This window comes from Salarias fasciatus, assembly GCF_902148845.1.
Source record: "Salarias fasciatus chromosome 7 unlocalized genomic scaffold, fSalaFa1.1 super_scaffold_4, whole genome shotgun sequence".
NCBI lineage: Eukaryota > Metazoa > Chordata > Actinopteri > Blenniiformes > Blenniidae > Salarias > Salarias fasciatus.
The window spans coordinates 3,042,105-3,055,992 of record NW_021941229.1 but is presented as its reverse complement, the minus strand read 5'-3'; the positions used below and the strand labels follow the sequence as shown (position 1 = coordinate 3,055,992).

The following is a 13,888-nucleotide window of genomic DNA, read 5'->3' as shown; positions in this document are numbered from 1 at the left end:
CGCTGCAGCTCAAAGGTCCACTGTTTCCCGGCCGTCTCCCTGCTTCTGTTTATCTGTGCTCCTCTCTCCCTCCCCGATCCTCCTCTTCACTGCTGCCCTTTGTGTCCTTTATTGCTCCTTAAACTCTCCCCTCCTCAAGTCGCTCCTCTTCTCGTTTCATTCCTGCGGCGTGAAACAGGAAAGCTTCCTCTCCCTCGTCTCTCCATCCCTTTTTCATCCTCCCTTTCCTTTCTGTATCTTAATACTTCCCCTCCTTCTGCCATCTCTTTATCAGTCTTTTGGATGCCTCATTCCTCAGTATCTCCACCCTCACAATCTAACTGAACTTATCTCCCTCTGTCCTCCCTCTCTTGCTACTTGTTCTGTCTCGCTCTACCTCACCCTCCTTACCACTTTTCCCTCCCTCTCTCTCCCTCTCTCTCCCACTCGCTCACGCACCACATCAACACATCTCGCGTCAGGACCGAGCCGTGCCGGGGATGTTTACTTCATGGCTTTATCGTAGGGAGGCCTAATGATGCTTAATTGCTTCATTTGGTTAACGAGCCGGGGGCAGAGGGCCAGCACAGCAGGACTCAGCCCGGACTGGAAGACGCAAACCGGATCGGGAGAGCGCAGACCTCTCGCTGGAGATTCTGATGGAATAAGGGAGTGGTTCAACACAGAAAACCGAAGAAGGAGACAGTCTGCATCCGTCTGTTCCAAAGAAGATGAAGGTGAGGTGAGGAAGGTTTAGTTCAAGAAAGACAAATGGAAAGTGACTCTGGGACTTTTTAACGCAAGAAGAAGCTGGAAGAGACGGGCTGAGAAGGCGCCAAGTGGGAAGCAGGTTAGAAACCCGAGGCCATGGAGCTGCTGGAGGCGTTCTACCGCAGGAAGTTAAGGAAGAAGCAGAAGAAGCCGGCGCTGGGTCGGTCGGATGGAGCTCTGTGTCGGGCGCCGTCCGAGGCCAGCGTCAACGGCCTGGCCACCGGCCTCATCTCCAAGGTCCTCCGGTTCACCTCCAGGTAAAGCAGGTCCCGAGGACCAGCGGCGCTCAGGGAGACCGGGGCCGAAAACTCTTCGGTCTGTCTGTCGTCATCAGTCATTTCTTTAATGTGAGACCGAACATTAAGCTCGAATTGGCTCACAGAATGTTAACATGGAGTGATTTGAATGTCCAAAACTCAAACCGTACATCATTTATGTTCTACTGTGAGTGTTTTTAATATCTACAGTTATTAACTGACTCATCTGCTTTCTCATGTATTTTATTATTGATTATCTCTGAGTCAAATATTGTCTCTTTAATTGGTTGGGATGTCTCTCCATTTGTGCGATAATGACTCTGAAATAACATCAAAATGAGTCTGGATCAAAGCCATGAAGACGTGTGACCGTCATCACACCAACCTGACACCCTGAAACATATTTAACATCAGAAGTCCTGAAAAGCATGGCGTCCCTCGTTCAGACATAAGTTTAATTGTGGGATCCACTTGGTCTAAAACAAGTGTAACCGAGAGAAATGTAGAACAGCTCAGAAATGGAAGTCGAGGCAGTTATGTAGAGGGTAAAAAATACATACTTTATTATTACTCCAGTGGACACAGGACCAGACAATATTCGCCACCTTAAAGATAAATATGGTGAGAAACAACGACACACAACTTGATTAAAACGCGGCTGAGCAACGCACACCCCCCAGGTCTGTTCCTGAGCCTTGCCTGGTGTTTCCTACAATGAATCACACCAAGAAGACAACCAAGACCAAATTAAATCAACCTAACAGTCCAACCAGCTAACGCACTGACCCAGCTGGGCAGAGTCGAAAGAAACAGAAGAAAGGAAAAAAAGGGCAATAAACAAAAAAAGAAAAACAAAATAAAACAAGACAAAACAAGGCAACAGAGGCAACTCGGCTGCCCCGACCCGCACACTGGAACCTAAAAAGAAACAAAATAGAAAATATTAATATATGCCAACGCCGAGCCAGAGCCAGAGCCTGTGCCACATACCTGCTCCCACAGAGAAGTGCCAAGGGGGAGGAAGCGTGCGCTCGCCGAATTTATTCCCTCCCCCAACACAACCCAGCTGGTCGTTGGTTCCTGCCACAGCTGTGAGGCATCACCACTAACCAGCCGGTTACACAAGAAATACTTTTATTCAATAAAGGTTTCCTCAAAACCTGAAAGAATCAGAAGCATAGCTTTGAATATCTTAGACACGGCTTCTGTCGTCTGTAATCTGGACAGAGGTGTCCAACGTGAGGCCCTCGGGCTAAAACCGGCCGGCCAGAGGGTTCACTTTGGCAAATCTCAATAAAAAAGTATTGGCAGCTGTTAATTGGTGAATTGAACATAACACAATACCCATAATACAATATCAACTAAATATTTTACTGTTAGCAAAGTTGTGTTAGTGTGAAAAGAAAGCCTGTAGAAACCATGTGCCCAAAGGCAGAAATGGGGTTTTTAACCAACATCAGCCCGGAGAGAGTCACTGTGGTGAAGTGGATTGAGTTTATCTTTGTTTTAAGACGTGCTTCCAGTGACATGATGGTGCCTCCGCCATGCCCTGCTGGGCCTCGGTCTGGAGTCCAGGCCACAGAATCTGAATCGCCTCACACTCCTCTCAGCTCAGGAAACACCGGAACACACTGACGTCTTTGCTGTTCACTTTGTGGTTTCTGGAGTTGTGAGTTTTGGTCTTTCTTCTCTCTGGACTAAGAGGAAAAGGAAACGGACAAACCTTCAGAGTCGGTTCAGGTTACCAGGAATACTTTACAGTTACTTTAACTCTGATGAATACCATCCAGCTGAAAGAGAAACACTTCATAATGATGCCTGACTGAGCCATGAACATATAAAAGGTGAAGTTTTGTACTGGTTGGTCCAGAGCGAGGAGGGGGAGCGGGGACAGTGCGGAGGTATTCCAGTCACGTCCTGTCATTACCCAGGGTTCCTGTGCCCCACAGACAAGCAGGTTCTTATGTCTCTGGCTCCTACTTAGTCAGATAAAATCGCTTCCTGTTTATCGTTGTGAATAAATATGGAACGGTCGGACATGTCAAACATCCCCCAGGATCGGGGGACCATTACTGAAACCGCCGAGCAGCGTCTCAGCGTCTCTTATCGCCACTGCGTAGATAACTCAGTCAGGATGCCGGAGCGCTGAAGTCTTCAGGTTATCAGCGCGCCAAAAGATACTCTTCTGTTTGGTTTAGCCTTTTTTTTTTTTTTTTTTTTTTTTTAATGAACAACATCAAAACTGCAGAATAAGCTCAGGTTGATAAAGAAGCTGCTATCTTATCCTGCATGTTGTGACATATCTGAACTTTCACACATTCACTGATTTCACAGCTTCTCAGGTCTGAGATCAGAGGCCTTGCTGTTTCCCTCAACAGAACTAAAGCTGTTAAAAGATTCTCTTCGGGGTTTTTGGCACCTGGACTAAATTATTTGATCCCCTTTATAAAATTTCAAGTGTAAATGGAAAGTTTTCGTAGCGTTTTGTGAGTCCACGGGTTCTCCTCGTGATTTCTATTTAATGTGCTCAAAGCTACTGGATGTTGCTCTCATAAGCGTCAGATGCATCATTATGTCACAGTCTGAAAGCAAGATGTGTCAGTTCATCCAGATGCAAGGATATTATGGCCTTGATGTTGCTATTGGCTAATATCAGTCATTTTTTTAAATTGGCTTGCTTTTATACCAATATCGATATCGGTAAATATCGGTATTTCATATCGATGGATCCCTTCCTGGAACCAGTCCTGACCCTGTGCGGTCTGACGTGGATCCTCCAGAAGCTCCCGCTGCTCACCTGTCCTGCCTCCTGGCCTGTGCTTCCTCCCTGCAGACGCAGTGAGCCGGTGTCCCGTCCTCACTCCTGGCACTCGGCCAAGCTCGGCGACGCTCGGCAGGAGTTGGACCGGGCGGCGATGGACACCATGAGCAGCAGCTGGCACCACAACTACCACACCAGGTCAGGCCGCTCGCATACTACACATACTGACTCTGTTGAAGTACAAGTTCCTGCTCCTAGATATTAAATCTGAATGACTCAATCACAGCTAAAGAATCATAAAAACCACAACAAAGTAGAACATCTGTAAACCAGGAGCTGCTCTTTCAGCTCTTAGCTTTTAAAAATACCAGCCGTGGACATAAAACTCTAAAATGTGTGAGCGTTCTGAACTTTAGACTTTCTGCCTTAAACTGCTTTAACTTCTCGGTCACATGTACCCACTAAAGAGCAGCGAACGGAGCGAAGGCAAACATGATAACAGTTTACAGCCGGCACCTGCAGGCCAGTGTTTGACCTGGTGCTGGAAAAGGTCTGGAAGACCGTCTGAACCTGAGTGACCTGCGGAGACGTCCCACCCGTCAGAGTGAGGGTGAGCGGTGCAGTGGGCCGTCACACCGAGGGTCGCAGTGTTCAAACACTCCTGGAGCGAGTCTTATCTGCACTGTGACGATAACACACCGACACCAACAGCTTTCTGTCTGCTCTGTGTATAAACTTCAAGATAAAGTCTACGATTGACCAGGATGAGAATCGTTGTGTAACGCAGTGATTGAAGTGAAGAGTTGAGTGGATAAGAAGGCTTTTCTGGCCCTTTGACAGCTTCTGTCCTCTTTTCACAGGCAATACTTTCAAGTAATACTTATTTAATTCTCCTCCTCCAATATTTTGTAATCAATTATATAACTATCCTTATTTTCAGATCCTACCAATTGAAAATATGTAGTCCAACATGTAAACAAAGTAAGAATGTCATGAGAAATATATCATATAAACATTTGTTGTGTATGTGACAGTAATTAATTGTGTAGTTTTACATTCATAGCCACATTCCTTCAGACAGTGCACCTGTTCCCATCCACACGCCAGCACTAAATATACCATCATCCACCCTGTACGGCCCTGTTGACGGCGTTCCAGACAGCCGTGTAAAAACTCACCTCAGGTCTTCATCGCTGTACCTCCTGAGCAGTCTGAGCCTTTTTTAAACAGTCTCCTGCTTGGACGTTGATTCAGTTCTTGACTGAGTTTGTTATTTTATTGTCAACTCTTCGTTGTTCACTCAGTGGCTGTTTTCAACTCTGACCTCTGACTGTCACTTTCACTACTGCTTGGTGAATCTTTGTTAAATTTCTGTTCTGATTTATCTTATGAAATCTTTACATACGGATAGCTGTTTGGATGTGGTAGAAAATAATACTGACAGTACCTGTTTTGGACAGATGGGAAAGGAACTTCCTGAGACTATTTATTTGTGTGTTTGTTTGTTTGTTTGTTTGTTCAGTGTGTGCTACATCATCTGTCATCCCCTTTATTCTTATTTTATCATGATCATCGATACTAATACACGAAAGTAGATTTTCTTCAGTACTTTTTGTTTTTAATCCCAGTAACCCATGACTTAAAAAAATGGTTTTGCAGGACAGCTCAAAGTAAACCTAAAATTTAAACAACTTATACTTGGAGAAGAGATGGTCTCCAGAGTGGATGTAGTGTCCAAATGTCACACATACAACTGTGCAAAGGTTGTTATTTTTAAAATATTTAAATCTGTCAAATCTGTTAAATTTACAGTTTAGTCATTTTTTAAAAAATTCAATTGCGATTTGTTTTCCTTTTCATTATAAATGATCAACAAATGGAAAATCAATAAGGGGGAAAATGATTTCCAGTCACATCCTGAACACACACACACACACACACAGAAACTGTGTGCTGGTCCTTCTTTCACTGGGGTTAGTCTGCAGCATGTGAAAGCGGTGAGGCTGCCCCCTGCTGCTGTGACCCCGCCACTGCTGGGACGATCATCAGAATCGCTGCTGACGCCGTTACATCACAGCCTGTTCAATATCGAGTGGCTGAAGGTCGCTTAGGGTCATTATAGGACTGGGTGATGTTCTCTCCATGGTGAATATCACGCAGAGAGTTGACGTTCGGCGTGTCCGGGCGGCGGCGTGAGTCCGTTATCCGACAGACGCTTCAGGGAAGAAACGCTCTGATTTAGTTGCCGGTCAACAGGTTGATGTCATCCGGAGACGTTACGTCAGTGATTCCTTTGAACTGCGGCGGAGGGTAGAGAAGAGCCTCTGTGTGTGTGTGTGTGTGTGTGTGTGTGTGTGTGTGTGTGTGTGTGTGTGTGTGTGTGTGCTGATGGAGTCTATCCTACTTGCCTTGAACTTTACTGGAACCATCATTTAACTTTTTTCAAAGGCGAAGGTAAATCCGGCTGCTGAATCAAGAGTTAAAAAATGCATACTGTGTGTGTGTGTGTGTGTGTGTGTGTGTGTGTGTGTGTGTGTGTGTGTGTGTGTGAGAGAGAGAAACAGAACGGCCCATTGACGTATTTGCCCTCAGTGTGGGGCATTCCTACTGCTCTCCCCCTCACCTCGGGGTCTCCCATGGCAACACCCACCATACATCCATCTACACACACACACACACACACACACACACACACACACACGGTGCCGGTGTAAGCCTGTTTGAACAGAAGCCGGGTTCTGGACCTGGAGGAGGGAGACAGGAAGTCAGCTGGGCTGGGAGAAGTTAGTGACACAGGAGGAGAGGAATACAGACGGGGCCTGTCCTCCTCTCCTCGGCTCTAATTGCGTTGTGTTCGGTTCACGGACTTGTTGGGTCAAACTGATGTGGACACACGCACACACTCGCTCATGCACATTCCTCAGTGATTATTCAGCGTGAGGCAGCAACACTTTGCCCCGCAGAGCCCCAGTTTTTACAACCAGCGGCATTTATTTCAGTGGAGGAGCACTCTTCCTCTTGCTTTTGATTGTAACCGAGCCACCTGGCAAGGCCGTCCATGTTTGTGCTCCGCCAGCTTTATGCCGACGACACTCAGTTATACGAACCGTTAAAGCGCTCAGCGCCTCATCCAGTTCTGTGTCTTAATACATCTGTGAACAGACAATCAGACTGTGGTCAGTTTTTCGTAACTCAGTTGTTCAGATTTTTGTTTGTAAAATTCCGAAAGCAAAATAACGTCTGACTGTGTTCCTGCCCCTCAGCGCCTCCACCATGGACCTGTCCGGCGGGTTCGACTCGGGCGTGAGCTACCTGAGGAAGAGTCCGGACCAGTACAGCTCGAGGGGCAGCATGGAGAGCCTGGACCCCCCGCTGTCCTCTCAGCTCCCCTCTGGAGCGCAGCACCACCACCACCACCACCACCACCACCCGCTGGGCCACCACGGCCACAGCGGGTCCCACCCCACCTACTCCTCCTGCCATCAGCTGTCCTCCGCCAGGTGCATACATCAACCACACTGCTGCTAGCTTAGCATGACAGAGCGTGGAGTAGCTCCTCAAAGCTTCCTGAATCAGGATCACTTTGTTATTCAACTGTTTTCCATTAAGATTCTTTGGTGATAAAGAACCCAAACAGCCCCGATCCTCACTGACCACCTAACATTTCGGGTTCCAGGTCGTCCAACAGCATCGACCACCTCCACAGCAAGCGGGACTCCGCCTACTCCTCCTTCTCCACCAGCTCCAGTATCCCGGAGTACCTGGCCTCCACGCCCTCCTTCAGCCCGGAGCGCTCCTACTCGCTGGAGACCGTCCCTCAGAGAGGGGGAGGCGGCGCTGACATGCAGCAGGCAGACTTACGCTACGTCCGAACGGTTTACGACAACCAGCAGGGCCTGGCGCAGGAGCAGGAGCTGAGCTCCAGCAGTGAGTTGAGAGGAGGAGGAGGAGCAGCGAGGCCCGCGGCGAGAGACCGACAAGGTGGCGCTTCCCTCTCAGGAACACTCCCCAACATTTGTGATTCACATTTTTTTGATGTCACTGTTTGTCCACTTTCCCGTGACTCTAGGTTCAGTGGGCGGGGTGTGTTACCATGGCGGCAGCAGCAGCGGCAGCAGCAGCGGCAGCAGCAACGGCGGCGCCCCGGCTTCAAACAGACACAGCGTGGGCTCCATATGGGGCCCGGCGGCCAGCCGCAGCTCCTACGAGAGCCTGAAGGGGGTGCCGGCTCCCCCGAGACGCAGCGATAGCTACGCCGCCATCAGGAACCACGAGAGACCAAACTCCTGGTCCAGTCTGGATCACGCCCGGCCGCTACGGTAAGCATCACCAAACAGCAACATGACCAGATCTGAAACCAGCTGACAGACGAGGGTAAGAAGTGTTTTACACGGAGTACGATTCAGTAACACAACGCAGATGCTGTTTAGATGTCTATATTGGTTGCCTTTATTTTAAAGATTAACTGTAAATAATTCTTCCTTCTCAATTTTGCTGAATAATTCACTGCATGAAGGAGATCTTTTTCTCATGTGATCTGATCTGATCTGATGGTGTTTGTTTGTCAGGTCTCTGCAGAAAGGCTCCTGGCATCACTCCAGTGGCTCCGTCGCATCAGGTACAGTCCAACGCCTGATGAGTGATGGAGACTTCAAATTAAACCTGGAGTGTGGATTATAGCACGACTATCGTTTACTGTCAGAATAGAGTAGATACCAACTTCCTGTTTTTGATCACGTGGACTGTTTTAAGTGGGGTAGAGGGATTGAACCTGGTCATGGTTTATTCGGAGATTTCAACAAGAGAGACCACACGTCGTTAACTAGTTAACTTAACTTGGTTGTTTTTGTCACCTTACCAGATGTTGATGTGGATTTGCTAACAGACATGACTGTGTTTGCAGCCAAAGGCTCGTATGGCGCAGAGGGTCAGCTCCACACAGTCATAGAGAAAAGTCCGGAAAGCAGCCCCACCACGAAGCCCCGACAGGGTGGCTTTCCCCAGCCCCCGTCCCCGACTGGACCTCCGTCCGGCCCTGCGGGCCCCGCCCCGGCTCTCCCCTCCAGCTGGCTCATCCTCCCCACCAGCGTGTACCCTGTCCTGAGGCCCGAGCCGCACTACGCACAGACACCCAGCTCTAATCCCGGCTCTAGTCCCGGCCCGGGACCGCTGAAAGTCTTCCCTGCACCGGCGAAGGAGGGCGGGCGACAGCAGCAACCGCCAGGACTGACCGGGAGGGAGGATGGAGCAGCGGAGGGGGGCAGGACGACCACCGAAAACGGATACTCCCACAGGTCCTATCCAACAACGGCTTCCTCACAGCTCCGGACTCCAGCGTACGGGACGGAAAGGTGAGCTTCACCCATAGTTCAGCCAACAATGTGGCGGCTGTACAGCTCCGCTCACGGTTCTCACACTCAGAAAACAGCAGAGTTGTGACTTTCAAATGACCCTTGGAGCTTAAAGCGTTCTTCACCATAGGTTCATTTCCTTACATTTTTAACCTTGCTGTTCTCTAAACCTGCTTTGGGTAGTGGTGGCCTGGAGGTTAGCGATGGGGACCTGTGATTATCAGTTTGCAGGTTTGCAAACTCATGATCTAATCCTTAAGATGCAGTAAAGTCTTCCGTTTCGTTTTTCATGCTCAGTTATCACCAGAGCGACTCTGACAGCAGGCCCTACAGTCAGCACAGGAAAACTCCGGAAGGGGAATTGGAAGTCCGGACGAGGCTGCAGAGGCCTCCGAATGAGCAGGGATCTTACAGTCAGAGCACCCAGGAGCCCAGTGTTCTTATGAGCCAAGCATACCCGGACCCGGACCAGGACCTGGACCAGTCCTTCCACATCCAGCAGATCCATACAGCCCCTGACCTGAGACCCCAAACCTCACAAGACGTACCTGTCCAGCCCCGGAGAGACAGAAGCAGGTACAGTGGCGGGGGATCTGGGATCTGGACCGAGTGGTCGACAGAAGTCTATTGGAGGACAAGTTGGACGTCCTCTTTCTTGCCTTCCTCCTGACTTTCTCTCTGCTCTGCAGATCATTGGACCAGACCAGCTCTCACTCCTCAGATCCCGTCACATATCCCAGACCTGCTCAGGACCAGACGCCTCACAGCCACGCCCCTCCTCACCCTCAGCCCAGACCCGTCCCCGCCTACCAGCCTTCTTCACGCCACTTCAGTGAGTCGGCAGCCATGCACTACCAGCACCTGGACCCCCGAGAGCAGGACGGGGACCGAGAGCACCCCCTGACTCGCCTGGAGAACGCTCTCGCCGAGGTCCAGCAGTGCCCCCCTCCCAACGCTGTCGACTCAGCCGGCGGCCATGACAGCAGCAGCTTTAGCGACGGCCCGCGGGGGCCGGTCCGCAGCCTCTCGGTGTTGGAGAAAGTCAGTCGAATCGAGCGTCGGCAGGCCGGAAAGACTCGCAGCCACAGCACGAGCACCTCACACAACCACCTGCGGGTAAACTCAGCCAACATTTGAACTCCCTGATTACTTTCAACCAAAGTATTTTGGACATACTGTGATGCTCTTTGCTTCACTCCGTAATGCTTTTTGATTTGAGGTAACGGAGAAGGGTCGCAGTTCCCCCTGCGGAGCCGAAGACCTCCGGCACATGCTGGAGAGAAGCACCAAAGCCCAGCGGACCATGAGCTACCGAGGAGGGAGCAGCGAACAGATGAAGCACAGGTAGAAGACCTTCAGTATCACTGTCCATCAACATTTCTTCCTCTAGTCAGAGGTGGTGACACTTGCCTGTGATGTTCAGGTCTTCGGCGGATCCCAGTTTAGCCCTTCAGAGGAGCCGGAGCACTCTCCAAGTGGATGCATCTTCTTATGGAGACGGCGGCAAGGACTTCCCCTGGAGACAGGAAATCCAGGAGTTGTTGGGTCCCATACAGGACATACACGCCAACAGGTTAGAGCTCTCCAACAGGCCACCGTCGCTCAGAACCTGAAGGCTCTGTAGCAGAGTCAGGTCCTTAGAGGGACATCGTCTCTCTGCAGGTCAAAGTTCAGAGACCTTCAGCTAGTCAGGGTCAACACACCTGATCTCTGTTGGAAGGTTTTGTTGTGATTCTCACGTTCGGTGCTTGTCTCTGACCAGATCTTACAGGGACCGTTTGAAAGACGCCCAGTCGAGCGTCCTGCGCTCCACCTCCTTCAGACGCCGAGACCTGAGCTCCTCAGTCAGCAGCCCGCCTCCAGCCGCTGCTCCACCGCTCCCCTCCTCCGGCGGCCAGCAGCCTCCGCCCGCTCCCGCCAAGTTCCCCTCCCTTGAGAAAAAAGGTCCCAAAACGATGCCCAAGCCCCAGGGAGTCATCATCACGCCACACTTCGCGTCGCCCGTCACGTCCCCACACACCCCGAAGGAGAGGCACGTGGTCAGTCCGGAGGTCCGCGGCCCGAGCCCGCCGGCGCTGCCCGTCATCCCGCCTGTCGGGGCGCCCGCCACGTTTCGGATCTGCGGCCGCAAGCGCCTGACGGCGGACCAGAAGAAGCGTTCGTACTCCGAGCCAGAGAATATGAATGAGGTCGGGGTTTCGGATGCAGAGACTGCTGCCCTCTTCAGACGAGGAGGAGGTAAACGTTGCAAAGCATCCTGTACGTTATGCACCGCCAACAGAATCCTGGGCCAGCCAAAGCATTCAGAGACACAGCTTTGTATGTCAGGTTGGCTTGTTTTGATAACAGTAGAGAGACAACATATCATACTCAGTCTCACAGCTAGTTTATAAGATCTGAATAAAGCTGAAACTCAAAAATGGCACAAGCTAGCTCCAATGCTACAACATGAGGCCAGAACGCTTTTTAAATGACATTCAAACAGTCCATATGACTAGAGAAATGTCCCGTAAAAGCAGATTCTTGTGTTTGTGGCTTGTTTAGAGAATGTAGATTCAACTTTATGCTTTATATCAAACCGCATTGATACTTTGTTCCAGGGATGCTAGCCTTTAGCAACAGAGGCTAACAGTTCCGAGTTGCTTGAAGAAGCACTTTTTTCAAACCTGATTGGTATTTTGATGGCACGTTGCTAGACACGTAGCTCATGCTAATCACAGCATTTTGCTGTCAGAAACCAGCGTGGCCGATCGGCGGAGGGTTTTCGAACTCGCGGCGAGCGGGATCGGAAGCGCCACGTCGAGACCAGACCTCCGGCAGGTTCAACAGGACGCTCTGGCTGAGTATGTGGAGAGGAAGCGAGCCGGACGGCGGGATGAGGGCGGCCACAGGGGCGGGTGGAGACCCCGCAGTGCCTATCTGGGCCCGGAGAGCAGCAGCCATACAGGTGGGTGGACCAGAAACACCCCGACCGAGACCAGAAGCAGGCGAGAGGAAAGGACGGATCAGACATTCTCTCTCTGTGTTCCTGTCCCTCGCAGACACCCTCAGCCTGTCCTCCACCTCCAGTCTGCTCTCCCTTCAGGACACTGCTCTGGACCGCAGTTTCTGCTCCCCCGACCGGCAGATGCTGCAGTCCAACCTCTTCTACCCCGGCAGGGTGACCACCCCGAGGCCTCCGGCGCAGCCGCTGCCTGGGTAAACACAGCTGCCCGATGGCGATCTTCTCAGTAAATCTCATGCAAACTGAAAGCGAGCCTCCAGTGTAGCAGGCCTCGTGCAGGGTGCCGGTGAATCCGGCTGCAGAAGGATCGGTTTTTGGCCGGTGTCCAGAGGACGGAGGGTAAAGGTTGAGTTGCCCCTGACCCACCCGACCCTCCTGGTTTCTTCTCAGTTCTCCTGCTGGCTCCAGTCTGGAACTCCAGGACCTCCTCCCTGCAGCTCGGTTCGGCAGGCAGGCCGAGTCTCCCAGCAGACGCCTCGCCGAGCCTCTGGCCGAGCCGGGGCCGTCCCGGCAGCCCAACGGGGCTCTGCAGAGAACCGGCTCGGTGTCTGCCGAGAACCTTCTGGAGCGGTCAGACGAGAAACCGATCTCCCCTCAGCATCACCGCTCCCGCTCCTCGCCCTCAGCCGAGAGGATGAACCAGGTGACGCCGGAAAACCTCCATGATCCACATCAGAGTCATGGACATAAACAGCATGTCACACATGTCCTGAAAGTTGAACGTTTCTGATTTTATGAGAACTTGTTAGCAGCTGAAGAAATCGATTGGTAACTTGCTGGTAACACTGTTTTGCGGAGCCGTTTGTAAATATATGGTGTCTGAACAGATACTGAGCGTTACAGAGAATGGTCTTGTTTGCAGGACTTGGCTCCAGGCGACGTCAGGATGTTCGGCGTCTTCGTCTCAGAGCCTGGACGCTGTGCGCTGGCTGCAGACAGGTACGTCCCACCTGTTCCCTGCAGAGCGAGACGTGGCAGACGATGGATTCAAACTCAGTGTTTGGACTTGAAGGTAGAGCCAAGGTGTCCAACATGGCAGTGCAGTCATCCATCCATCCATCCATCCATCCATCCATCCATCCATCCATCCAGTTAATGGAGACTTTCTGCAGTTCTGGTTGGAGGTTAGAGACTAGAAAGAGTGGCGGTGGTCTCTGATTCAGCGGTGGTCTCTGGTTCACCGGTCCAGCAGTGTAAACCACTGCACCACCGGTCCAGCAGTGTAAACCACTGCACCACCGGTCCAGCAGTGTAAACCACTGCACCACCGGTCCAGCTGTGTAAACCACTGCACCACCGGTCCAGCATCGGCCTCTGTTTTGAATGAGACGTCCCTGACTCCAGACATCTCTCTTCTTTCCCAGTTGTTTTGCCTCTGATGATTAATTTGCTCTAAAAAATGAAATGTGGCTAATTTTACCTCCTTTTCCCGTCGGCGTGCTTTTGGGTTGCTGCTGAATAACTGGAGGATCATGGGAATCGGATGGTCGCTGATCGTCTGTTTGAGCTCTCTTCCATAATAGGCTGCTGATATTCAGCCTGTGAGGCTATTTTAAAACCTGCTGCGAGGAGGAAGGGATGTGAACCGATGAGGGAGTGTCTGCTGGCATGAAAGGAGGAGAGTGGAAAGAGTGAAGTGAGGAGGAAGAGGAGGAAGAGGAGGAGGAGGAGGAGGAGAGATTAAACCAGAGGGACCAGAGAGACGGAGCAGAGGGAGTCGGAGGAGCTGGGGAATTTTGGGGAAACAGGGCGACTCCCTGAGAGA

General features: G+C 51.0%; 1 protein-coding gene across 4 annotated transcripts in view; it reads left to right on the top strand.

Moving 5' to 3' along the window:
- The window catches only part of shroom3 (shroom family member 3), a 43,650-nt gene that overhangs the window by 25,928 nt on the left and 3,834 nt on the right, over positions 1-13,888 (top strand). For 3 of the 4 annotated variants that reach the window (XM_030085681.1, XM_030085682.1, XM_030085684.1), the window contains 15 exons: positions 3,841-3,966; positions 7,032-7,268; positions 7,445-7,749; positions 7,838-8,087; positions 8,337-8,386; positions 8,672-9,119; positions 9,417-9,695; positions 9,809-10,235; positions 10,339-10,463; positions 10,543-10,692; positions 10,882-11,357; positions 11,854-12,066; positions 12,161-12,317; positions 12,514-12,766; positions 12,986-13,062. In XM_030085681.1, the coding sequence (XP_029941541.1) occupies positions 3,841-3,966; positions 7,032-7,268; positions 7,445-7,749; positions 7,838-8,087; positions 8,337-8,386; positions 8,672-9,119; positions 9,417-9,695; positions 9,809-10,235; positions 10,339-10,463; positions 10,543-10,692; positions 10,882-11,357; positions 11,854-12,066; positions 12,161-12,317; positions 12,514-12,766; positions 12,986-13,062 (3,573 nt within the window). Of the gene's footprint in view, positions 1-423; positions 1,008-3,840; positions 3,967-7,031; positions 7,269-7,444; positions 7,750-7,837; positions 8,088-8,336; positions 8,387-8,671; positions 9,120-9,416; positions 9,696-9,808; positions 10,236-10,338; positions 10,464-10,542; positions 10,693-10,881; positions 11,358-11,853; positions 12,067-12,160; positions 12,318-12,513; positions 12,767-12,985; positions 13,063-13,888 lie in introns of those variants that run through there. The other variant, XM_030085683.1, reaches the window with a different exon arrangement.